Source organism: Anoplopoma fimbria, chromosome 19 (genome assembly GCF_027596085.1).
Source record: "Anoplopoma fimbria isolate UVic2021 breed Golden Eagle Sablefish chromosome 19, Afim_UVic_2022, whole genome shotgun sequence".
Lineage (NCBI taxonomy): Eukaryota > Metazoa > Chordata > Actinopteri > Perciformes > Anoplopomatidae > Anoplopoma > Anoplopoma fimbria.
The window spans coordinates 10,766,601-10,791,547 of NC_072467.1; the positions used below are offsets into that span (position 1 = coordinate 10,766,601).

Genomic DNA, 24,947 nt, shown 5'->3' on the forward strand with positions numbered 1-24,947 from the left:
GGGGACATGTTCTATTCTCAGTAATGAGTATTTTTTCACTTCTGATACTTTCAGTAGCTTAGGCTAGTTTTTGCAGTAAATACTGCTGTACATTTTACTTAAATAGGAATTTGAATGCAGGATGTGCAGGCATGTTATTATTTGCAATTCAGAAAAAAAGATCAAAATTCTTATTTCACAACTGTTTGAGAGTGAACATGCTGGCAGGCTGCATATAAGGGAGACAAACAGTATGGGGAAAAATGAGGGGAAGAAATAAGGAGTACAAATCAAGATAAAGATGGAGAGGAGGGGGATGAATGGCATTATGCTTGAGAATGATTAACAAGTCTCCAGGGTTGCCCTTATTAACTGACTGACTGGTAAACAGGACATGGCACATTTGATGTCAAAGGTAGAACTGTAACGATGGAAGAATAGCTGATGTGATGGAAATGTTTATGGGGTTCCAAACAAACAACCTGTGCAAGCATCAGTCAGGGTAAATCATACATCGAGACATACGTTTGACAGACAGAAAGGTAATCAGAAAGCCACAGACAGGTGGAAAAACATTCACCAGGTCGGACAGGTGGATAGATCTCATCTCATCTCCAGTGAGGCCTGGTGTTGTGTTTGAGAAAGGGAACTAGAGAACAATTTATGGTGCTAATGAGGTAGCGAGCAGATCCCATTATGAGCTCAGCAGGGGATAAGCTGGGAGAGCAGGTCGATGACACAGACCCTTGGCCCATGGCTGGAATAGGGCAGCACCTGTGGGCACCACCACAGTAGCCTCAATCCTAATTGAACATCTGGATAAGACACTGGTCAGGGACATTTTGAACACAGATTCAGGGGAAAGGAAGAGGTAAAGGTGAATGTGTGCAACTATTCATTTTTGGTTAGATTGGTTTATGTAAAAACTTTTGTAGAAGAGATCTAAAAGAAAAATGAACTGCAATTGTGTGATAAGAGAAAATTGACATAAAGGAAAAAAACAGAGAGAATAAACAAAAGAGAAAGCAGATGCAGAGGTAAAGCTGTAGTGGATGATCTGTGATGGAAGCTAATCCTGATTACCTCTGACATAAAGACATGCAGGAAGGTGCTCTCACTCACACACACTCTTACATACATTATATCTGTTTATTGGTGGGATTTGTACTCAGATCATTTACTATTTCTCTATAAAATATATGAACTGTTTTTAAAACGATTAAAATGGAGTATTTAGTAGCATTTAATGGAAATCGCTCAAAAAGTACGATTACCTCAAAATTGTTCCTATGTACAGTGGTTAAGTAAATGTGCATTCCAGTACTGTATATCTTGTGTGAGTTTTAACTTTAGTTTATCATCATTGTGTATGTATATTTTACTGAGAGTAATGAACATCATTAAGATTTTTTTTTCAACATTTTAGAAGCAACCATCCCCTCTTGTGGCCAAACGTAGAATCAATTTCCTGAACTTGACATTTGCACAGCAGATTATAGGTGTGCAGTTACAATAACATGATGTCAAAAACTGCAGCGAAAAAGACTTTACCATTAAGTTTTTATTGTGAAAACTTTAACATACTCTACACAGGAGTGCACAGGCCTTACAGAACATGCCCTGCATGCATCAATGTCGTGATTATATAATACTGTTCTTACAGAAAACCCGAACAAAAACAAAATTTACAAAACTACAAGTAATAAGTAGAGTAAAAAAGAAAAGAAACACATTTTTAAAATTTCCCTCTTGCTTTTTATAGTACAAAAAATGCCACCCCATTATTCACAGAAAAAAAGGCACAATAATGGCAAAAAGAAAATAAAGGCACAAGAAACAAGTGGAAGGTAATGATTAGCATGTCAATAGTGGCTTTACACAAGCAAGGTATAGACAACACAGATAGATAGTGGGAGACTAAATTAACACTTTTTGCCAAAAAGTAAAAGTACCTTTTAAATGCTTGAGCTAACTTTCCAGGAGAGTGGATAAGAAAAAGAGTACATCTGGGAGCGCATTAGTGCAGTAAGGCACAATAATGAGAGAAAAAAAGAGAGAAAAAGACAACGAAAGAAACAAAAGAAAACTTTGAGAGAAAGATAGATAAGGGAGGGAGGAGGGGGTCACAGAGGAAGTCATCTACAGCTCATGACAACAAGCTTAGCAAAAACAAAGAGACTTGAAAAGGAGGCTTGGACTTAGTGTCCCAATCTAGGTCAGGAGGCGCAACGCCAGCGCTGTTCCTCCATGAGATCCATCCTCCCTCTTTCCCTTGCTCCTCCTTTTCCAGAGAAAACTGGCAAGGAAATTCTGGCAGAGCCCTCCCTCTCCCCTCCTCAATGTGTGCCTCCCCCGGTTTATTTCTTTCCCTCGTCATTCTCTCTCATTTCCCCTTTCTCCCCACCATTATATTTTATACCTCCTTCCTTCTGCATTTTCCCCAACTCCCCTCTCTCTCCTCTCCTCATGCCTGACACTACTAAATCAGTAGCATGTGGGTTTAATGGAAACCAGATCCTGACCCATTCCTGCAGGCTTCTCCCATGTTCACTTAATTTGCTCTGACACTATTTAGCTTTAACAGTAGAGGAGATACAGAAAGATGGATACTGCTGCTATGGTTTTACTCTTGACAGGTCGAGCTCAGATGGATATCATTTGTAAAATACCACAGCACTTTTCAAATCTTCTCGTTAAGTGTGAATAAACCCCCCCCTGTTGTATTTCATCCAAGCCGTGGCACCAGGGGTATATCAATGTGTCTCCACTGGGATTGTGTTTTAGTGGTGTAGTCAGAACAGCTATCGGGGCTGTGGTGGGAGGAGGGGAGGCTGGAGCCCTTGTGTCTGTGTGCAAAAACTATGTGCCTTTGTTTGGGTAAGTGGTCTCCTTGCCTGTGTGTGTGCGTGTGTGTCTGCATATGTGGACATGCATGCACAAATGAGTGCAGTTAGAGGTTTTTTTGGAGATCATGTGATGTTGGTGCGTGTGTTAGAGAGGGCAGACATAATGGGCTCAGTGGGAGATGGGCGGTCATGGACACACACAGCTGTCTGACATTCCTGCGCTGGTCAGAGGACTTGCTTCTTCTGCTAGTGTCATTGTGTTTAATAAGCACAAAAACACACACACATGTATTTGGAGTAAAGCATCCTCAGCAAAACAAAGACGACAAAAAACAGAATAAAAAAGTGCAAATGATCTGATCTAAACTAAGAAAAATATTGGGACTGGTTAAGGCACCGTAGTCAAGCATATGGAAGACTTATTCATATTAATGAATGTATTTGTATTGCTGTTTGTGTGTTTGTAGCGTATGTGTGATTCTGTGTAATGTATGTGCATTATTGACTTGGTCTGCATTTATACTACACTCCTCTGAACAATTACAATTGATAGAAACGGACTTTCCTAGTGTGTCATGTGTCTTCTAAAATACACATCTGGTGGCGATCACATCTTTTTTTTTTAAGCTGTGATGGAACAAAGGTGATTTTTTTAAAGAAATAGAAGTACCCTTTCGGACATTTGGGAGGCACAAAGGAGAAATACTTCAAGAGCCAGTAGAAGGAAACGTACACTGCAGCTCCACAGGCACCAATTTTACCACATTTGCATTATTTCACATGAGCAATAAAAGTTCTCACAATGAAAGGGGCCCAAAACAGTGACTCATCCTCTGCTTTCTTAGACTAAAGTACTGCGTCAGAGCCATAAGTAAAAAAAGTTATGCCTGTAACGAATGTACCAAATTATGAATACCCGCTCTATCTCTTCTCATTCTGTGCCTCACACCCAGTCCTGCATCGAACGTTTGCAGTGCACCAAGGCCCTCGGCGTCTCTTTGTTCTGTAGAGTCCTGAGGATGCCGTAGATTAGGACGAGGATGCACAGGATGAGAACCAGAGGAACAATCACCATGATCAGGGTCATGACCTTTGATTCATTGTCGGCCACCGTCACGACCACGTTAACCTCTTTGTCCTCCTCCTCTGTGCTGTCAGGATGAGAGGATTGGTCTTCCTCTGCGTTCTTGTCTTTGTCCCGGTCCATGTCTGGCTCTTTGTTATTGTCTTTACCTCGGTCTGAAGGGTTGACTGGTTTGTATTTTGGTTCCTGCTCGGTGTCTGTATCGGGCTTAGGGTCGGGGGCTCCCAAACAGCCCATGAAATCCTTCAGGATGGAGCGTGGGTAGCCTTTCTCTGCTTCTGTCTTGCGGTTGTCAAACCTCCAGTAATTGCTGCCTTTGTAGAAGTAGGTGTAAGCTGCATGAGAGGGAAATAAAAGAGCGTGAAGTTAGCCAACTAATGTACGATGGATTATGATGTGAATATTCTGTAGAATAAGTACAGTGTTACTATTTGGTGTCTCGGCTCTGAACTTGTCACTGAGTGACAATAATGACTTCCAAATAGGTGGAAGTCTACAGCTGGGGCTTTTGAAATGACAGAAAAACATGAGATTTACATGACACTTTTAGACGGAGCCGGGCTAGCTGTTTCCCCCCATTTCCAGTCTTTATGCTAAGCTAAGTGTCTCCTGCCTGTAGCTTTGTATTTACTGTACAGAAAAGAAGTACAAACAGTTCTCTTGGTCTTCTTAGGGTACATTTCTGGGAGTAAGGGTAGCTCTGTAGAGCAAACAGGAATTGCAGAGACGATGAGATCTGACTGTTACAGAGTGCATTTAGAGCAGCTCTGCCACAAATCTAATTTCCAAAGGAAGGACGGGCCAACCCTCAAACCAGAGCTCTCATTCCTCCCTTCATCCCCTCACCCTTCTCTCTCCTCTGCTTGCTGCAGCCTAAAATGTAAATGTTTCCCTCTCTGTCGCTTACACACCCAATTTCACCCCTCTAACCTTTCCCTCTCTCTCTCCCTCCTCACCCACTCATGTTATTCCCCTGATGTCAACACTGTATGTACAGCTTTTGGTGTCTGATGTGATTCTCATAAAAAGAAGCTGTTTCTTTACTCCAAACAAAGGCTGTATTTGCTGAATTGAAAGTCAGAATTTACCGCCGTCATCGCTGAGGAAGGCTCCCTTAGGCGATGGAGGGATCCTGCCCCATCTGTCGATTGGCTTGGGGAAGTCCCGGTCGGTAGCGCGGGTCTCCTCATTGTATCGCCAGTATCTGAATACAGACAATAAGATGTATAAAGGCAAAATAGAGAAGCATACAGTGTTCAAAGCCCTTTTTAGAAGTAGACAGTTATAAAAAGTTGTAGTGGTGAAGTTGACAAAAGTTATCATTAAATGTGTTAAAATCATGTTGCATGCATCTGTGTTTGTCTGCAATATAGTGTACCTGTCTCCACTGAAGAAGTATGTGTATCCGTTAGGCTCCCACCAGATCGCTGTGTCAATCTTGTGTGCAGGAACTCCTTGTCCGTACTGATGTAAGGGCTGCGGGTATCCTGGCAGCACATCAGCCTCCCTGAACACCCAGTATCTATCATCTACAGGGGCAAAAGGACAGAGCTGGAATGTTTGTTACATGGCTACGAGAGGGGAACTATGAGAGGAGGTTAATAAGGGAGAGATGACAAGCAGGGAGAAAAACGCAATGGAGCAAAATCAATGGCCAGAATATATGGGGGTTTACTCACTCCAGAAGAGAAGCATTAAGGACAGGCAAGGTAGAAATGTTAGGCAATATACTCATTTTCCTCACGTGGGAGCCAATTTCTTCTCTAATCCTAAACTTTGGACACACCTTTCAGCCGCTTTCCACCTTCACTGCCAAGGCACTGCTGAATTGCAACATATTGTACTGAACTCTAATGGCTAAGTTTGTGCACAGGGGCTTCTTCTAATTGGTGCAAGCTGCGCACCAGCAAACAATTTGAACAGATGTATTGTTTACAACAATAGGTCATTCCATTTGGACTCAGATGGGCAACATTTCTGCAGGGTTTTGATGCATATACTATCCAATAATCTTTGTAAAAGATGAAAAAATTAGTTCCCCAAAATCAGCTTTCGTAGCTGTCTTTAAACCTCTCAAGAACGTGACAAAAAAAGAAGGATTAATGACAACATCAGAAATCAACACTTACAAGAATCCTCTATGGATGTTAACGAGCGTCAACTCTGGATTCGCTTAAAGAAAAACCCTCTAACAGGGAATAAAAAAGAATCTGCGATCAAAAGCTCAGAAAATCCTGAATTGCATGACAAATCACAGTATGGCCTGATTGTAAAATTTAAAGCTGTGTGAACATCTGGAGCAGTGCGCTGGGAAGGATGATGCAATCCTCCACCTCTCACATGAGGCCTTTTGGGGCTCAGCTGGAGTGAGAGACTCATACTGTGCCTGCAACAGTCGCCACATTGCACGGGCGTCATTCAAGGCAGATACAAACACTAAAATACACAAATGAACTCTATGATGCAGCTATACACACATGCAAAGACACACAGACTCAAAAGTCTCTATCTGCAGCATTATTGTCAAAATGTTTAAACAAGAAATAAAAATGTTCTTGTTCACTTAACTTCCAGAGTTATATCTCTGTGTTTTTCCTGCCAGATATTGAGAGTTATAGCTGTTTTGAATTATTAAAATATCCTCATAAGTCAAATTGTGTGGAGGAAAAAAATGCTGAGTTTGCGCTGTTTCCCTTTAGTCTGCCTGGTTTCATTTAAACCAGGCAGACTGAAGAATTGTGTCTTACTCCCCATTTTGTGTTTATAGAAAAACAAACAACTCCAAGATGGCTTCAGCTTTGAATTGGGGTAAAGTAGCTGAAAACCTTGCGGACACTAACCAGCCATTTGCGATGCCCTTAACCAAGGTGCTGAGCCATTAAAAAACTCAGCATGGTCTCCTAAGAAAGTTTTATTGTAACATGTGGATGCTGTGTTCGCAAAGTGACAGGTTTTATTTGTGTTAAACAGCTTTGGCGTACCTTTAAAGAAGACAAATTTGCCATCGTGGCGCTCATAGGCGGCGTCAATGTCACTAGGCAGGCCGTTCCAGAAGACAGATATCGGCATGGGGTAGTTATCCAAGACCCGGTTCCTCCGCACACGCCAGAACCAACGACCCTGTACAGGCAAAATAATCTTGTTATATTTCATCAAAATGATTTATTGTTCAATTCCTCTTGCATGACTCAAATGTTTTTGCCTCTGAGCGGGGTTGTGTTAGTTAGTAGATTTCTACAAATCCTCTCAAGTAGGTCAGGGGTTTTGAAAACACCAATGACATACTCTTTCATCCACAACATGTGTGGCATCAGCACAGTTTATAGTTGTCCAATACAGCAAACCCTTGAATTAAACACATACAAACATGATCAATAATTCTTTACTTCTCACCTTGAAAACGAACATCTCCCCCCTCAACAAGGTCACCGTATCAAAGTCCCCGTCACAGATATCAGGGGCCTGGTTGTCCGGGCGCTTTGGAGGTTGGGGAGGAGCAGGGGGCCGTGGAGGAGGCGGAGGAGGGGGGACATCTCTTCTAACGTACGGGGTGACAGGTTCCGGCTCAGGCTGTGATTCGGTGGGGGTGGATGTGGGGAGGACAGGAGGGGAGGTTGGGCTGGGACTCGGCTCCGGGAGGGCTGGGGGAATGGGACTGCCGTCGGTCGGGTCGGGTGAATCGGGTGGTGAGACGCTGGGAGAAATAGAGGTGGGGCCATCTTCATCAGGAGAAGGGGAGACGGGGGAGTCATCTTTGGGTTTGTCGTCAAGGACCGGAGGAGAGGTCGGTGGAGCATCAGTGAGGAGAGGGGGGCCTGAGAATAAAAAGATGGAGAGCTTGGGTTAAGAAAAGTCTACAGTTAAAATACTTTGTTTTTCCCCTCCCTTATTTTCACTCAAAATGCAAAAACAACTTCAATCTGAAATGAAATAATTCCCCAGGCCTGTCTTTGTGGCAATAGACCCAAATCATGTCTTTTCTACTCTCCTCACTTTTCCTCACAGTGTCCTCTCTATCACTATCTCTCATTCACACAAAGAAAATCTAATTTTCCATTATGTGTGGCGGCCATAAGCTCACTTGATTGACTGAGACTGTGCCGCTGCTCTTTGGAAAAATCAACCCTGCTGGTTGCTAAGAGAGGAAAACACACAGATACAGCCAGTTATGTAATACCTACGGACAGCTGATGGGCTTGAAGACGTATTGAGTTACAATGAGCCAAAAATACTGCTAGGAATATATGAGGGCTGATGTTGGCCAGTAACTAAGCTATTGGTGTGTGGAGAAATTCAGCATCTGCAGCATTTTAATCTGCAATAGAATCTACAGACTGTCTTTTTACACTGTTTTAAAGCAGCATTAGAGGCAATATGGTAGTCTATGAATTATGTTAAATAATTCAAATTATTTCTTGTTGTAATTTTTCAATTTATGCAACTAGCTTCTTATGTACTTTCTTAAATCTCTGTCACTGTGTTGTTAAATCACTGTGTTCAACAGCTACAACACACGTTAAACTGAATTTGCTTTTGTAGCAATCTACTCCACTTTGCAGCATGATTCAATAAAAAAAACCTTATATATAGAGAAAAATTAAATATTTATAGTCATATACTGTTCGTACATGGCACATCAAATTATATAAAAATATACCACTGACAGGATTGCATTAGCAGCAGCATTTAGGTATTGCACTTTTGATATCGTGTTTGGAGCGGGAAGGGGGTATTCAGCAAAAAAACTGTTTCTCAGCCGGTTGGTTTATTACACTTATTAGTCTATAGGTCTACTAATCTGTTGTTTTGGTCTGGTTTTTAGTCAGTTCAGGTCATTTTATTCTTCTTTTTTTGACTTTTTTCATGCTTAATGACTTATTTCCAAGAAATTTAGGAGCAGATTTCTAGTAAACACAATATTCAAAGTGGTGCTTTTGTGTGATTCTTAATGGAGAAATGAATCCAATCAACAAATTTGTTGGCAAATCATATGACTGTTAGTTGACTTAGAATGTCTTTGGTCGGGACAGCACTAGTAAACATGGGGAGTGTTAGGGATCTCACATGACGTTAGAGGCCGTTTTAACTATCGGCAGCAGGTCCTTAGACTCTGCAGAGCTGCAACTAGAGTACCAGAATGTACATCAGTATGCCAGGATACTCAATTGTCTTGTCTGCTGTTTGGTGCTGGCCAGGTAGTGTACAGTGGGTTGTTAAAGCCAGTTAGCTGAAAACAGCTGCTTACTATGGTCAAAAAAGAGACAGATGAGATTAAACCAACACAAGAAAGCTGGGGGCCATAAAATCTAAATAAAATCAAAACAAGGTGCTGAAAGATGCAAAAGTGCTGTGTAGAGCTGAGGGGAACTGCAGAGTAGTTAAATTCATTAGGTTCATTGTTAATATAAAATATTGATAAGAGCAGCTTTAAAGTAAAGATACAATTATTTAAATAATTAAGAGTAAAAACAGTTTTGTTTTAACCATCTTGGTGGTATCTTTATCTTTATATAACTTTAAATTGTCCCTTGTTGTCCTCTGTGAAATGCTTCATGCTGCACATCAAGACACAGACTAAACGCAGCATTAGTGTATTAAAATCTTAAGTATTTCAACACTTAGAATAACTTATATATTTATTTATTTTGTATATAACTGACTACCCTTTACTGTTGAGACTCTATGTCTCTCACCTAAATAGTAAAGGCATAAAAACCTCTACATAGGAACTCAATGTTTATTCCTACCAACAACATTTATACTGTGTTAGTCTCTATTCAACCACTGCAGATTTATTTTCGTATCCAACGCAGAGCTTTTCTCTAACACAGTCATTTAGATCTGTTTGATAAAGGGAATTACTTTGTAATTTCAGTCAAAACATTTACATTACAGTATTTACAGCAGCCAGATTTTTCACATCTAGGTTCTTAAATCTCTAGTTTACTCTGGTGCAGATGTCTAGTGTAGGCGGATCAACAGAACAGGACTACTGTTCTGTTTTTTTATCTGATATCAGAGATGTGACCAGGACAACACAATGGCCAATAAAGGAATGCAACAAAATAACAAACATGTTTTTGTCTGAAGCAAAATAAATCATAAATCAGTCTTTCAGCGTGAACAAGGTCTGTAATGAATCTATGTCTGCAGTTTAACACACAAATTAGTGTTTGGGCCTGTAATTACATCTGTTATAACAGGGCCAAAGCAGAATGAGACCAACACATACCCCATACACCAGCCAATATGCGCACACACACACACACACACACACACACACACACACACACACACACACACACACACACACACACACACACACACACACACACACACACACACACACACACACACACACACACACACAAAGATGTCATCTGTCAATTAACAATGCCTTCTATTCATGCAGGGTTAGCATGAGAACATCATAAAGACATGCATGATATGCTGTTTTGAGCGCGGTTTCACTGATGTGTGCGAGCGGTTGGCAGTATGTGTGCACAAAGCTTCTTTAAAAGGGTTCTTGTCTTCATTTTACAAGTGTCCAGATGTGATATAACATCTGGTAGAACATCAAATTACAGCTGACATTCTGCACTTAAACCTCACTGTGATTTTACACATAGAGTTCACTGTTACTTTTTAGTTAGCTGTTTTTCAGTATTATGTCTTTCAGATAATGATTCAAGTATCTGATGTAGAATACTCAATCAAAGGACTCACTGGGTCTCAAATCGTTCAGTCCAAATTTTGCTGGTGGAGGTTTTAAATAAAACAAATAGTCATTTTAAACAGGTGTATCAGTAGAGTGCGTGCTTCTTACCGTATATGTACTGTATTCCTCTGATGTCATCCTCATGTAGTGTGAAGTTGTGCGTGTTAATCCACTGGTAGAAAGGAGCCATTATGGCGCTGGGGTTATCTGAGTGCTCCAGACCCAAAGCATGACCAAGTTCATGGACTGCAACCAGGAAGAGGTCTATACCTGCAGTGACACAAACATATTGAGTGACGTATTTGTCAAAAATATTCTTGTAAACTAACATGCAAATAAGGAATGTTATAGTAATGAATAGAATGCATGGAATACATGTGATACTTTGTTATTAATATAAAAATACATTTTAATTGGAGTTGAGCTGTACTCAACATGCTGAAAAATGCAGTCATCTATCTTTTGCACCGAAACCGAGGTTTTGCTAATTGAGGAACACTTAAAGAATTTTCATTCATCTGTGGCTTCTTTGCAACTGCCAGCATCAGTGGCTGCTTCTACTCCACACAGAGTTCATTAACAAAAAGTAGTCCCTAACCTCAAGTTAGATTTTATTATTATGGCATTACAGCAGGTCATTGCCATGCACCCACTGAACCCTTCAGGGTGCAGCCCAGTTGACTAGGAGAGACAAGACCACAGATAACCAACTAATGGTTAAGGAGATTATGCCATTACCAGTAAGTCACAGGTTCAATTCCCACAAGAAATCAGCCTACTAACCTTCAGGGTTTTGGTTTTCCAGTGTCCAAGGCTCATCAGCATCAAAGTGAGTATCCCCTCCGATTCCTGGTCCGGGGTAGTAAGCGTGGGCCAGTGACCCTCCCTCGCCATCAAACAAAGACATATCACCATGGAAACCAGAGGCAAACAGCAACAGGATGTCAGCAAGCTCTGCCTGGCTGCTGTTGATGCTGATGTTGTTTTCAGCAGGTAACTCCTCAAAGGTGAGCGGAGTGACCCGTCTCCACGCGTCAAAGGCCTTGCGGATGGCATCGTACGTCAGCTCCTCGCCCAGTGAGGAGGGGATTTGCTGGTTCATTATACTGGAGCCACAAGACAAAGCATGTTAGAGTTGGCATGATAAATATTCTGCTTTGCTTTTTTCTTTTTATACATTTCAATGGTATAAACCTGTAAGTGATGTGGTCTTTGCCCCACTGCTGTCCAGTGAGAGCGTAGCGTTTCTTCCTCTTGCCATCTTCCATCTCCTCCGCTTTTCTGTCTGGGAGGCCACAGCGAGGCCGACGCATGGCCCTACACACACACATAAACACACACACACACACACACACACACATTACAAACTGCCTTTTTCCTCAAGGCCACCAGCTCATTCTTTATACTGTTTGCTGTATACTTTTTTTCCAGACTCCTCACAAAGCTGGAAAGATTTTTTCTCAGCCAGGATTAAACAGTGCAGCATGCAGAAAGCAACACTGTGTTTGAGTCCTTTTTCATGTCTACTCTCTGAAAACTGAAAATGTTAAAGGGACTAAACATCAAGTAACAAACTCAGGTTGTTATGTTTAAGGAATGGTTTGACATTTTGGGAAATACACACTAATTATTTGGGTTGAACGTTAGATGAGAAGATTCATACAACTCTCATATCTGAAGGCCTATTCTAAATATTAGACTCCAGCCAGTTGCCCGTTAGGTTAGCTTTACACCAAACTGGAAAGACGTGGAAACAAAGGAAAACAAATCTGCAAATGTGTTTTTCACACTTTAATTTTTGAACAGATTAAACAAACAAGATATTATGTGTTTATTTGTGAGGTGCTGGTGGGCAGATTTTGTTGCCTTTGATCAAAACCCGGATAGATGTTTCCCCTTTTTCCAGTCTTAATGCTAAACTAAGCTAACCTGCTTCTGCTGTTGTAGCTTACCAGTTACACTGTGGGTTCGTTTTCTCATCTAACTCTCTAAGAAAGCGTATTTCCCCACTCAAAGGTCTAATAATACAATTAATCTAGTTCACAGTTGAATGTGAGGATATTACACAATAGCCTGACTCGCCTCATTAGCCAAGAAGTGATATAAGCAAAATGAAACTATAATCCAAACCTTGTGGGCATAAAAAGTTATTACAAGCTGGCACTGTTTCAGGAGCCACTGGTAATGCGAACACATTAATATGACCATGTTATTATGTGCTGGGGAAAACCCATTGCTCTGAAACAAATTGTTTCACGATGCTTGGTTTGTTGAGTTGATGTTTGTTGCACACAATTATTAGATGACAAACTGAATTTTGTGGCCATCTATCATTCCAAGTATACCATATAATGCATAGAAAATGAGGAACTTAACTTAAAAAATGCATATTAATGTGCAAAATAGTCCTTCATGCCTAAAAACATCCCGCAAAATCCCTGGATTCAGTTTGTGGTGACTGCACACAAATGCTAAGTGATCTTGCATGTTTTTGGGACCAACATCCGGCAGAAAAAAACATTGCTAAAGAACAGTAAGAAGCTTACACAACAGTAGCAGGGTCCATCTCTCCAGTCACTTCTAGGCCATAGAAGAGCTGCATGTCGCTGATGGCTTTGGACAGAATCTGAGCCGACTGCATGGTGGACATCTGACCACTCGCCTGAGACAAGTAGCCAAACTTACGAAGCCATGCCTGTGAGGACAAAGCGAGGAGTCAGTTTTGCATAGTCTAGCTTGAGAAAAGTTGCTTTACACATGTGTCTGTGTTTTATGTTTGCGATGCATGGTGTATTAATACGTATGACAGCTACAACTGTTATGCTAATCCACTGTCTAATGCCTGGAGAGAGCATCTGAGGAGTTAAAAGAAAAGAGAAAGAAGAGATAGAAACCAGATGGCTTCCATTAACGTTACGACATTCCTACTCTCTCATTCCTCTCGCCTTCTCCTCACTGACAGCCAAGATGAGGAGAGGAGACTAGAGGAAGAACTGGAAACAGGAGAACTAAAAGGACAAAACTTAAACTGTATGTCACAGATAGATAAACGCAAAACTCTGCATGTGTGTCCTTCAAATGATGGCAAAAGGCTGACAATCTAGTGACACATGCTGGATTTCCCCTCTTTGTTTCACGTTTGCTAACAGTGAGCGTGCAGAGCCATGTAGCCGGGGAAACAGGACGATGGCTGTAGGCGGGAAAACGAAACAATTTTTTTTGAGTTTTGCCCTTTAAGAAGCCTCAACAGCAGAGCTCAAAAACAACACTGCAGGCCCTCTCACACAGCTGGATCATGGGACTCACATGTTCATGCATGTACAGGATGAACACAGGCCAGAGGCAAAACACACACTTGCAGCACACAAACCGTTCTCAGACAGAAAAAATCTTTTAGAGACCATTTCTGCATAGCATGACAAGTCTCAGCATGTGACATTAGATGGGGCTTATTCACATGAGGGAACATGAAAGAAGAGCAGTAAAGCCTCTGTAAAAAAAAAGCTAAAAAATAGCTAAATTCAGTCAATATTGAGATTTTCTGACATCTCTATATTTATCACAATACGGCAAATGTGTTCCACCATTATGTATTGAAACTGAAAAGCTCTTTACACATGTCAATCAAAGATAACTTGCCTCGTTTTGTTGCTTTATAAAAAAATGATTTGCTCAGAATAATTGTAACTCTTCATCACAAGAAGAGTAATCACAAGTGTGAAGAACAAGAATTCATATTGATGTAAACTATAAAGACATATTTTATATTCAACTGTATTACATTATATTGTTGATCATTTATTATCTGTGTATTCCCCAGTTATGTAAGCTTCATACAAGAAGTTACAACTTCTGAATACATCAACAAACACTTACCTCTTACAACTATTTAAAAAACTATTCATGTTGTTTTAACTCTGCTTTTGAATTCTGCTTATAAATGCTACATGCTTAAGCATGTACTTTGTTAAATGTAGCATGATTTAATCTTCACAATGTGACTCCACAAAAGTTAATAAACAATAATAAAAAAATGTCTTTTACTTGTATTACAATCACAATCCTATCACTAATTAGATAGATAGATAGATAGATAGATAGATAGATAGATAGATAGATAGATAGATAGATAGATAGATAGATAGATAGATAGATAATGTTGCTTACTTTCCATGTGAGTACCACATGCACTCTGATGTTATTTGGAAAAAGGTCAGCCCACCTGATGCTTAAAATGTTTTACCAAAAAAAAACATGATTTGCTCTTATAACCTATGAAAAGATGTTTGCAAAACATGGCATACAGAATTGTCTCTATAGAAACATTATGACAGTTTTTTCAATTCATAAAATACTAGCAAAAACTGAATATTTTGACCATCTACATGGAAAAAGTAGTCTGTTTAGTGACCCACAGACACCATTGTACCTCAGCACTGAAGCCTTCTTCCTCCGGGACATCTGCCGCTGTGCTGCACAGGGTCAGGGAGAATAAGGACGATAGTGTGATAAAGATCTGAGTCCAGGGTTGTTTGGATGCCATCTTCTTCATGATGTGCTGCCTATTGTTGCGGACTGACGACAGATAACAGCCAAACAACTTCTTCCAGCAGGCAGGAATACAGGACAAAGTGCTGTGGGACTTTTTTTTCTCTTCTGCTGCTCTCACATTTAATCAAAAACCTCCGCAACAAGTGGGCTATCTGCTCATTCCTGGGATTGGCTCATCAGGAAAAAAGAAAGAAATGTTGCGCAAATAAAGGTGCATTTACAAAACCTCGAAAAAAACCAAAAACATGAATCAAGATTATACTAATCCATTCCCGGTTGAGGAGCAGTCCGATTTGTCCTGGGCCAGCAGCCTCATGGCTCATCCAAGTGTTCATGCAGCAATTCCTTTCATGCAAACAGCTAAATCTGTAGCCGGAGGGCAAATAAACTAGACCTTGCCCACTTTTCCGACGTCCACAATGGCTGATCAGCAGCAGGAGCACTAAGATAAGTCTAATTACACTTTGCGCAAACACTGAGCATACGAACAATGCCTATTAAGTGAAGCAGTTTCTGAACTTGCTGCGAAATGTTGCACACGACAAAAGAAGAAAAAAAAAAAATCGGAACTCAGTGCCAGCTATGAAATTTCACCTCCACTGTTTGGCACCAACAGACGACTTCGACTTTTAACTCGGAGCGGAAACGCGTTGGGTAAATATTTGTCAGACCGCCATCCAACAGCTGTGTAGAAGACTCTGTGATAAAAGATCTGCAGCGATTGAAGCGAGCAGAGGGCCCTCCTCCCCTCTAACGCACCAGAGCAACATCAGAAGGTCAGTATGACATCTGCTGTTGTTACAGGAAACTACAGTCACATATTGTCCACATGAGACAAACATGGAAGAAGAAGCAAGTTTGTTTTTATTGTGTGGATGCACTTTACTTTATTCAGAGCCTTCTTAGCTGAATAAACTCTGGCATCATTAAGTTTGTGTTTTAGCTTAACATTAGAGTCACCTGTGCTTTTGCTGATATGACATTTTGTTCTATACATTTGATCTGACATTGAAACCCTGTTTGAAATGCTGTGTAATTCATTTGGGATGCTTTATATGCTTTATTAATATTTGGGGCGCAGTATATTAATTAGGGCTTCTGTATCGCCTAATATTTAAGGTCATGTATATATTTTTAAATATTCATGTATATTTTTAAGTTGTTCTGCTGTGCTCATAAAATAGTCTGTAGGATTTAAAGGTTAAAAACTGATATTGAGCAGTTTTGTAAAATCTTTTTTAAAAATGTATACAATTAATATTTTATGTAAATATTTTATTTCATTTATTTTCTTTGAGGGCACATGAGGGCCGTCATCAACTATTATAACATATTGTTATACTGTACTATTTCACCTTGTCTATATCGTATATACCATTCTATTTTACTACATTACATTTCTAATACATTTCCATATTAATACAGAGAAACACTGAGGATCAAAGCTTAATCATATTACATCATTGACAAAAGCTAGACTTGCTGTTATTGATCACGGTCACTTTGTTTTGTAATGTTGCCTTGTCACACTGTCTTTAATTGCTCTTGAATAGTTTCATATACCTCTGATTTGATAACTGCTATTATATATATATAAAGGTGCTCAAATCTGGCAAATAAACTGATGAAAGAGGAGCTCTGGATTTTACCAAGTTATCTGAATAACTGAGTGTGCCTGATGAAACAGGCCCCTGGAGACATACTGTACATAGTTGTTTTGGAAGCATTGTAGCCAAACATGATTACAAATATCATGATGTTCCGGTAACTTAACACCACAAGGAAATCACACGACACATAACCATTTTAGTCATCATGTCTGATGTTGTCTTTTATTGAATTCAACACCAAACTAGTCAAATGATAACAAATAGTGAACAGTAGGTTGTTTAGGAGGGCTCAGTCTGGACCAACACAGGACGCCGTCTGAAGGCGAGCAGGATGATGAGAGAGGTTCACTGTCTGGACTGTTGTGGTGCTCAAGTGTCCTGGGATGATCGGCTGGTCCATATTTACTCTTATTATAATGCCAAAGACACAATAAAGTCCAGCCCTATGAAATCAAGAAAGTGGAGTGATTTTTTTTCCGTACAATACATTTCCTCCTTTGAATTGATACACATGATGAGGATCTGCCACATTTAAATTATAACAAATGAATAACTAAAGGCACTTTATGTCAACTTTGCTATTCCTGTAGTCTTAGTTAGTACTTACTTCACTTAGTTGACTAAATCACAGCTGACCATTGTTCTCCGGCTTGTCTCATGGTCAGTCATCCTTCTCATCTGGTCAGGAGGACGAACTTCTTCTTTGTCGTTAAGGAAACTGATGGATGTACCTCAGAAAAAAGAAGAAAAGTACAACAAAGTGAGTGAGATGAAACAATTCATAATTAAATGATAATCAGACTTGGAGCAGACTCTTTTCAGTGTCATCTAAACTGATTTTTGTTATTAATTTAAACTTTACCTCTGTCAAGTTCAGCCAACCTTAGCAAACAAAACAATCATAGCAGAAAAGAGGGAGTAAGATTAAATGTCTTGTATACTTTTCCTTAATACAAAAACACTTAAGTACAGTATAATGAGTAAGATAAAACTCTTAAAAAATATGAACTGATACAAAAAAAAAAAAGGCAGATTTTTCTTAATATGGTTATTGATTATTGCCTTACCTCTGTCTGCTCCGGTTATCTGTAGTATGTATAAAAAACTCAAAGTACAACATAGTGAATGATATAAACAATCAGTGAGATATTGAAAAGGTGATAAAAAGACATTTGTTAATGTTATTAATTATTACCACGCCTCTATCAGTTATAGACATCTACTTAGCAATAAAAAAAATCACCTGAAGCACAACATCAAAAAATTGAGTCAAATCATTGAATAAATGGAATTGCGGGAGAAAATTGTTAATATTGCTATTATTGTCTTACTTTTGATTGCTTCAGTATCAAGTAATCAATCAAAAAACAAGAGTGAGTAAGATAATCATTGAGTTATTAAAGAGGTGGTGATAAAACGTCTTCTGCCTCAGTGACTTGCTGGCAGTTCTCTTCCCTGCTCCTCTTTAAGGAGGAGCTGAGGCCAGACCTTGGTGGAATTGGGGTCCAGAGCTTTCTTCCTTCTTGAGATCTCTGTAACAAAACCTCTTTGGCCTCTTGTAACTTACCTGCTCCCAGATCTCTTTGTTGCTCCTATTTGTGTAGGAGCTGAGGCCAGAATAAGAGAGCTGATTCTTCAGAGGTACTTCCCTCCAAAAAAGTATTGCTCCCATCAAACCTTGCGAGATGCTGAGGATTCTTTGAAGAAGCTGCCACTACTCTTCAAGTAGTAGCTGATGCTGCGCCAAAGGCTGCTTATTCTGAACAGGTACCAACAGGTGCCTGACAATCAGTCTCTGAGGAACAGCAGCCGAATCCCAAAAGGAGGATGAAGATGGACCGGAGCACCAGCGGGGAAACCAGCGGGGACAGGAGGAGGGACACCAGGTGGAAACGCTCGCTGCCTGAAGGGCATCTGGGGGGACTGCTGGACGAGAGGAGAGCGAAGTCCGAAGTCGTCATCACCTTCAAACTCCTTGTCGTCCTCATCCGGCAGGCTGTCATAACCAGAGTCATCCAGAGCGTCTTCATCCTCTTCATCAGATGAGAGCGGGTAGTAGAAGAGCTCGCCATCTTCATACTGAAAAACACTCCCATCCTCATCATCATCATCATCAGACAAAAGTGGGGGGATATACTCACCTTCTTCAACCTCAACCTCGGGCGCCTCATGACGAGCATCAGCGTTGATGTAGAGAGGGAGGTCGATGGGTCTGATCAGCCGCGGGAGCACATAAGTGTCGCTGTCTGAGCCACCTGAGGGGCAAAGAGCATGCATTTAAATATTGTTTGTTGTTTACATGAACAACACTCAAAGACTAGTAAACAGTCGTAGGGGGTGTAACTCTGAAAGTGACTCCAAAAGCAATGAGTCACAACTCTGCTAAATCCAATCACACTGCAATTACAGCATGTGTTTCCAAACAATATTAGAGGACATGACCTTAGTGCCAGAAGAGACTATTTTCCATAGCACTGTTTGAATTATATCCTAGAAAATGTTGACTTATCCATTATTACTTATAGTTTACAAAGAACTGTGTAAGATATTAACTGTGTAAGACATAAGGTTAGCCAGTCACATACAGATTACTGTCCAACCAACAACATTTCTCTCTTTTCCTTTAGAAAGAAAATACCACAGGAACAAACAATGTCATTAAATGACCAGCATGTCCAATACAAGCTGTAAGTGGGAGACTCACATATTTTCATAATCTGTTTTGCTTAACGGTTAAAACTCTTATCTGTAACTAAGTTCACAATTGGGATCATCTTTGAACAAAAACTTCCACTAAGAAGGTTTATTTGCAGCCCTCACGCTCGTGATGACATAATTGTTTTTGGTGCATTTTTCAAAAATTGGCCCGGTCGCCATTTTGTTTGGTACAATTTCGACGCTAAATTTGCAAACATTGACCCCCTCAAACAAAAATAACACTGTTTTCAAATCCCTACATGATTGTTAAAACATTCTGCACCCCTCCCGCGAAAATGAATAGCTTGAAAACATGAAAAAATTACGTTACAGGGAGAAAACGTCGAGTAGGTGGCTTTTCTCAACAAATTTTTTTTTTCCAATGAGGCCCACTTAATTATTTACCTTTAAACTCAATAAAATACACATATTTTGCACTGAAACCACTTTTAAGGCGGTTAGAACGGATAATTCATGACTTTGGAGGGGAAAATAAAGTAAATTCATGAGTTTTCTTACTTCCAGTCTTTGTCTGACACACCAGCGGCTCCAGGCAGCAGGTGTCTCTCCCGGATGGGTGACCTCGGACGACTGAAAGACATTTTTTTTTATTAATGTGTTCTCCAGTAATGGTAATTACCACAAGGTTTGTTTTCCAACAGAAGTTTTTTGTTCTCCAACAATTCAGTTCAGGTTTTGCAGCAACGTATGTCAACTCGTGTCAAACTCATATGCAAAAGGGGAGAGAAAATGATTGACAGCTGTATTTATACTGGAACCTCGGACCAGCGTCATCACGTCCCCATGACGCATGCACGTGCGTGTGCGTGAGCAAATGTGTGAGATTTGTAAATTAAAAACACTTAAATCTTCAGGGATTTCTGTTTCATTATTGTTTGACAATGTTCATTTACACAAAATGTATATTTCAGATCTGCAGCTGGTAATGAAACTATCAGACTCTTAAATGACGACCTTTGAATCCGTTAACATCAAGGACATTCACTTTCAACCCAAAGGAAAATGGATTAAGTCAACATTGGAGCTTACCGAAGGCACTTATTTTAAGAAATGTTAAGTCTCACATTTGAATTTTGCTGTTAAAAGTAAGGTTCATCTTTTATCAACACCTTAACTTTGGTCACATTTTTGCTCAATTTAATAATTTAGATTATTAACCCTGCTCTGACACTTGTTTTGGTTATGATTTATCGGGACAGGAATAAAAAGGAGAGGAGCGCTTTTTTTAAAGTTTTATTCAAGCTGCCAACAGTCAGTGCTCCTCAGTTTTGGTGAGCCTCCTGCTGCCTGCCTTGGCCACAGTAATGAGGATAATGAGGAAGAAGCCCACAGTCCAGACACCTGCTACAGGCAGCACCACCGTCGCCAGTATGCCTGAAACAAACGCCAAAGAGATCATTGTTGTATCTAAAAGAAGAAAAGTATTGCTTCCAATGAGGCCTACTGTGAAAGCAAAGACAGTTGGAGCGTCTAACACAGCAACACCCTCCTGATGGTACAGGGACAAAAGTATTTATTATGTATAGTAATGATAGTGAAAGAGGAGTTTACTGGATTGAGGTCTGTCTGGCATTTCAATCCTGATGGGTCCATATGATAGGAGGCCTTGAGAGGGGTCTGCTCTCACCGCTTCTCTCTTTCTAATTGAATTACAGTTCTATGAAAAAAAACAAAAAAAAACAAACAAGAGAAATGAGATTCTAAAGTGAAAAGTAACACAATAAATATGATACAGATCCTTTAAGCATTTTGTTGCCATTTTCACAGCATTTTCTTTGAGGGTTAAAAAATTAGGCCTTTTAAGATAACCAAATGAGTACAAAGTAAGTAAGATAAGCAAGCTCACAGGTGTGCAGGACTTGTAGTCTTCTGGTATGCACAGCTCAACGGTGCAGTGCAGATAGAGGTCGTGAGGCTCTGCTGTGAAGCGAAACATGTCGAAGCTGTAGCGAATGGTGGAACTCTCTCCGTTACGGCCAGACTGTCCGGCGCTCACGTTGAGAAAGGAAACAGTTTCGTCATTCACACACCTGCATAAAAAGATGGAAATGAGCAGTATGAAATGGGTTGACTGGAGTTCATAGTTAAAGAGGACCAAAGTGAGTGAGCTGTCGATATCCATAGCTCTTCTGACCCGTTCAAAAGCAGAGTGTAAACCAATTCCTCTGTAGCGTTCGGCTGGGGAGACTGTGTGGCCCAACATCTATCAACCCGGAGCAGGAAGAAATCTGCAGGCTCTGTGACAGAAACCTCCACATACACCTGGACACAGAAATATGACACTTATAGCTTCACCAAAATGTGATTACTATGTGGTTAGTTGGTGAGCGTGTATCTACCTTGTCTCGGAGTTCAATGGTGGGAGCACTGCTGTAGGCCTTGGAATAGGAATGGTCTGTGTACAACATCATCTGTATCTTGGCATCAAGCTCATCTACATGCATAATCATCTCACTGTACGTGTGCAGAGAAGAGGCAAGACAAAAAGGGTCTGTTTGGTGACTGTGAAATAACTAAATAATGTTTTCAGATTGCGGTGCAGTTAACCAGGAGGCCATCAGGGGGCTCTGGTTTGAAATGGTTAATGGACATGTTGAATCATGAAAGTATCCAGGGCATTGCTAAAGCATAATTAAGATGGATTGGATACTAAATAAATGTAATTTAAGTATTTTTAATCAACATCTTTCATACCTGGAAAAGTGGATGACTGGGAAATGCAGGCTGATTCTTCTGACTGATGGATAGATGCATGTGTAGTCCAACTTAATGACTGGATTTCTGATGATGTTTCCAGTAACCTGAGGGTCTGACTGCAGACTCAGTGAGTAGGAGATGCGATTCTTTTTCTGTAAGAAAGGGGGCAGCAACAACAAGAAACGCATTAATGACAGGGTTATCTGAATAACTCTTTTTGCTTTGAACAATAGTGACAGATTTGTGCTTGGCATTTAACATAGATAATGCTCTAGTTGTACCACCAGCGGCCTGCCTCCACAGGTTTTATATTCGTCTTTAGATATATTGGACATGAAGTACGGCACACCGTCGATGACCTCCCTCTGAGCACGGCAAGATCTGTTGGGCAAGTGCAGGGACTCCAGTGGCACGTTGTGATACTTGAAGTAATCTTCTTTAGCTCTGATTCCTATGAAGTCTTTGCCGCATATAACTTTTATGTGGGCATCTGTAGGGATAAAGAAAAAGGAAACAAATTATATGAGACAAGTTACTTCTTGATATTCACATGAAGAAATGTGCTGTTATGCAAATACAGTATAGAGTGCATGAAATTGGAAATGAAAAAGTATGTTATCAGATTCCTTCTGTTTATTTGTGAGAACTTATTTGATCTTAAAATGATATTAAAATGAACACTTCTTCAACTTGCATTTAGGTTGAAGTAGGATGTACAGCTATACTGAAGGCATCTATTTTACTAATGTGATGAATGTGTTCATGTTGTAGCTACAAAGCAAATGTTCATCATTTGCAGGCAATTGAACTACATTCTTAAAAATCGCCTGAAAAAGGATCAGTTTACTCTACACAGTTTAACCGTGTAGAGTAAAGTACTTCTCAGCCTGTGAACAGTTGTGTGATGTCTCCTGTGACTGCTGGTGTGATCAAAGTTAGTTATCAGCTTATTTATCAGAGTTTGTGCCTAAAAATACATAACAAAAAAAAAAAAAGTCTACATTACCAACAGGTGCAAAGAGTTTGAAAGATGTTGAATTATGCCAGTAGTTGCATTGTGGGAAATGTAGGATTCAATGTTTTGGGAGTCCGAGATTAAAGAAAGAATATCAATTTTGACCCATCTTTTTTTAAACGGGTGTAATACCTAATTGCCGAGGTATACCCCTTAAATAAGTTGGGTTTTTTTTTTTCTTGGAATGGTCAATGAAATATTCAATTTTTCACAATGTCAGTAACACAGATCTCCCTTTTTCAGACAGAGTGAATTATAAGAACACATGATTACGTAAAAAATAAATAGAAATGTGCTCACTTTTGTCACATTGGTCCGCATAATATCCTACGGCACATTTGCATCTCCTTTCGTCTTTAGACAGAACACACCTTGTGCCGTTAGTGCAATGCTCCACACTGCAGATTCCTACACAGTAGATACATCATTATTCATATATTTGACAAGCTGAAACACATTTTACATTTTTAATACAGGTAGACACTCTTACCCTCCACACGGTGGCGCGTGAAGCCGAAGAGAAGCACGAGGGCCACGCTCAGCTGATGTGAAGAATAAACAGTGTCACTTAAACTGTGTGAAGTGTTAGATTATTGATTTACTTAGCTTAGCTACATTAGCCTGCCGCCCTGAGCTAGACAAACATTAGATTAGTTTTCCTACATGAAGGATCAATAATGTTCATCAGATTTGTATCTACACCCACCTTTAAGCCGATTGGGATCATTGATCAGTTTTTGCGTAAAAATATAGTTAATATGAATCCTGTTTTTAAATGTGATGTTTTAAGTCTCTCAGGTCGCTCTGCTTCGTTGTTCTCGTTTTCAACACCTGCTGCTCTTCAATCACGAACACCTGTAGTTTTGGGCTCCGACTCTCGTGCGCTCCTTAACGCGATAAAACCCAGTTTTATTTATAATTGATTAAAAAGTTAATTGAATTAATGGGTGAATTAAAAAAAGTGTTTAGGCTTTTTTCTAAACCAAAAAAAAAAAACTATAGTAAAACTCACTGTCGCTCACATCATGTGACTTTAATATTGATCTATTAAAATGGAAAGAACATAAATTAACGACAGACTTTTGTAATGCAATGTTTAGTTTTGGTCTCTGGCCTGTTATTGACAAACTTAGTAGGATAACTAAGGAAAATGCCACACGTATTGATAACATTTTTACAAATGTTCATGACAAAGAAACAAGATTAAAAAAAATGTGTACAATTGAGACCAATGGAAAGGGAAGAAAAAGATTAGTTGATTCAGAATAAATTCTATTATGAGATGGAATGCTATAGTAAAATATTAGAGGATATTCAAAATAACATTCAAAGGACTTGGAAAGTAATCAATCATATAATCAGAAATAGATGCTACAAACCTGAATTTCCATATTATTTTTCGAAAGAGCTTTGATGCCACGTTGGACAATTTAAAAAGCATTAATAATTATTTAAAATATTACTTTCTGGGTGTTGGCATTACTTTGGCCGACACAATTGTGATGCCTGACAACAAGGTTATTAATGATTATATCAATTCCATGTTCCTTTGTCCGGTAAATTAAATTGATATAATAGAAATTGGAAAATAATTGAAAAACATAAGATCATCTAAAATAAATTCTATTGACATGGTTATTATTTAAGAAGTCATTGATTTAATTGTGGGGTCTATGACCTATATACGTTGTCTTTTCAAAGAGGTGTTTTTCCTAGCAATATGAAAAAA

General features: G+C 39.7%; 2 protein-coding genes and 1 long non-coding RNA gene across 4 annotated transcripts; all 3 read right to left on the bottom strand.

Annotated features, from left to right (window-relative positions):
- Positions 1-1,538: 1,538 nt before the first annotated feature.
- LOC129108291 (matrix metalloproteinase-14-like) lies at positions 1,539-15,822 on the bottom strand. The gene is made up of 10 exons (XM_054620027.1): positions 15,057-15,822; positions 13,174-13,322; positions 11,822-11,944; positions 11,411-11,733; positions 10,736-10,897; positions 7,303-7,724; positions 6,891-7,029; positions 5,288-5,438; positions 4,998-5,113; positions 1,539-4,244 (listed from the first exon to the last, which is right to left on the bottom strand). Exons 1-10 carry the CDS (start codon positions 15,177-15,179, stop codon positions 3,769-3,771), a joined length of 2,184 nt encoding a protein of 727 aa, XP_054476002.1. The 5' UTR covers positions 15,180-15,822; the 3' UTR covers positions 1,539-3,768.
- A 1,245-nt stretch (positions 15,823-17,067) lies between these two features.
- LOC129108868 (uncharacterized) lies at positions 17,068-17,667 on the bottom strand. Its single transcript, XR_008531935.1, has 3 exons — positions 17,651-17,667; positions 17,396-17,519; positions 17,068-17,231 (listed from the first exon to the last, which is right to left on the bottom strand). It is a non-coding gene; the product is annotated as an uncharacterized LOC129108868 (long non-coding RNA).
- A 3,058-nt stretch (positions 17,668-20,725) lies between these two features.
- zpd (zona pellucida glycoprotein d) lies at positions 20,726-24,110 on the bottom strand. Of its 2 annotated transcripts, none has more exons than XM_054620693.1 (10): positions 23,925-24,110; positions 23,709-23,760; positions 23,519-23,626; positions 22,488-22,693; positions 22,201-22,355; positions 21,846-21,960; positions 21,641-21,768; positions 21,353-21,536; positions 21,058-21,163; positions 20,726-20,880 (listed from the first exon to the last, which is right to left on the bottom strand). In XM_054620693.1, the coding sequence occupies exons 1-10, from the start codon at positions 23,943-23,945 to the stop codon at positions 20,759-20,761; spliced, it is 1,197 nt and encodes a 398-aa protein (XP_054476668.1). In that variant the 5' UTR covers positions 23,946-24,110; the 3' UTR covers positions 20,726-20,758. The 2 variants fall into 2 exon arrangements, with proteins under 2 accessions (XP_054476668.1, XP_054476667.1); XM_054620692.1 differs by having other exon boundaries at positions 22,485-22,693.
- Positions 24,111-24,947: the final 837 nt, after the last annotated feature.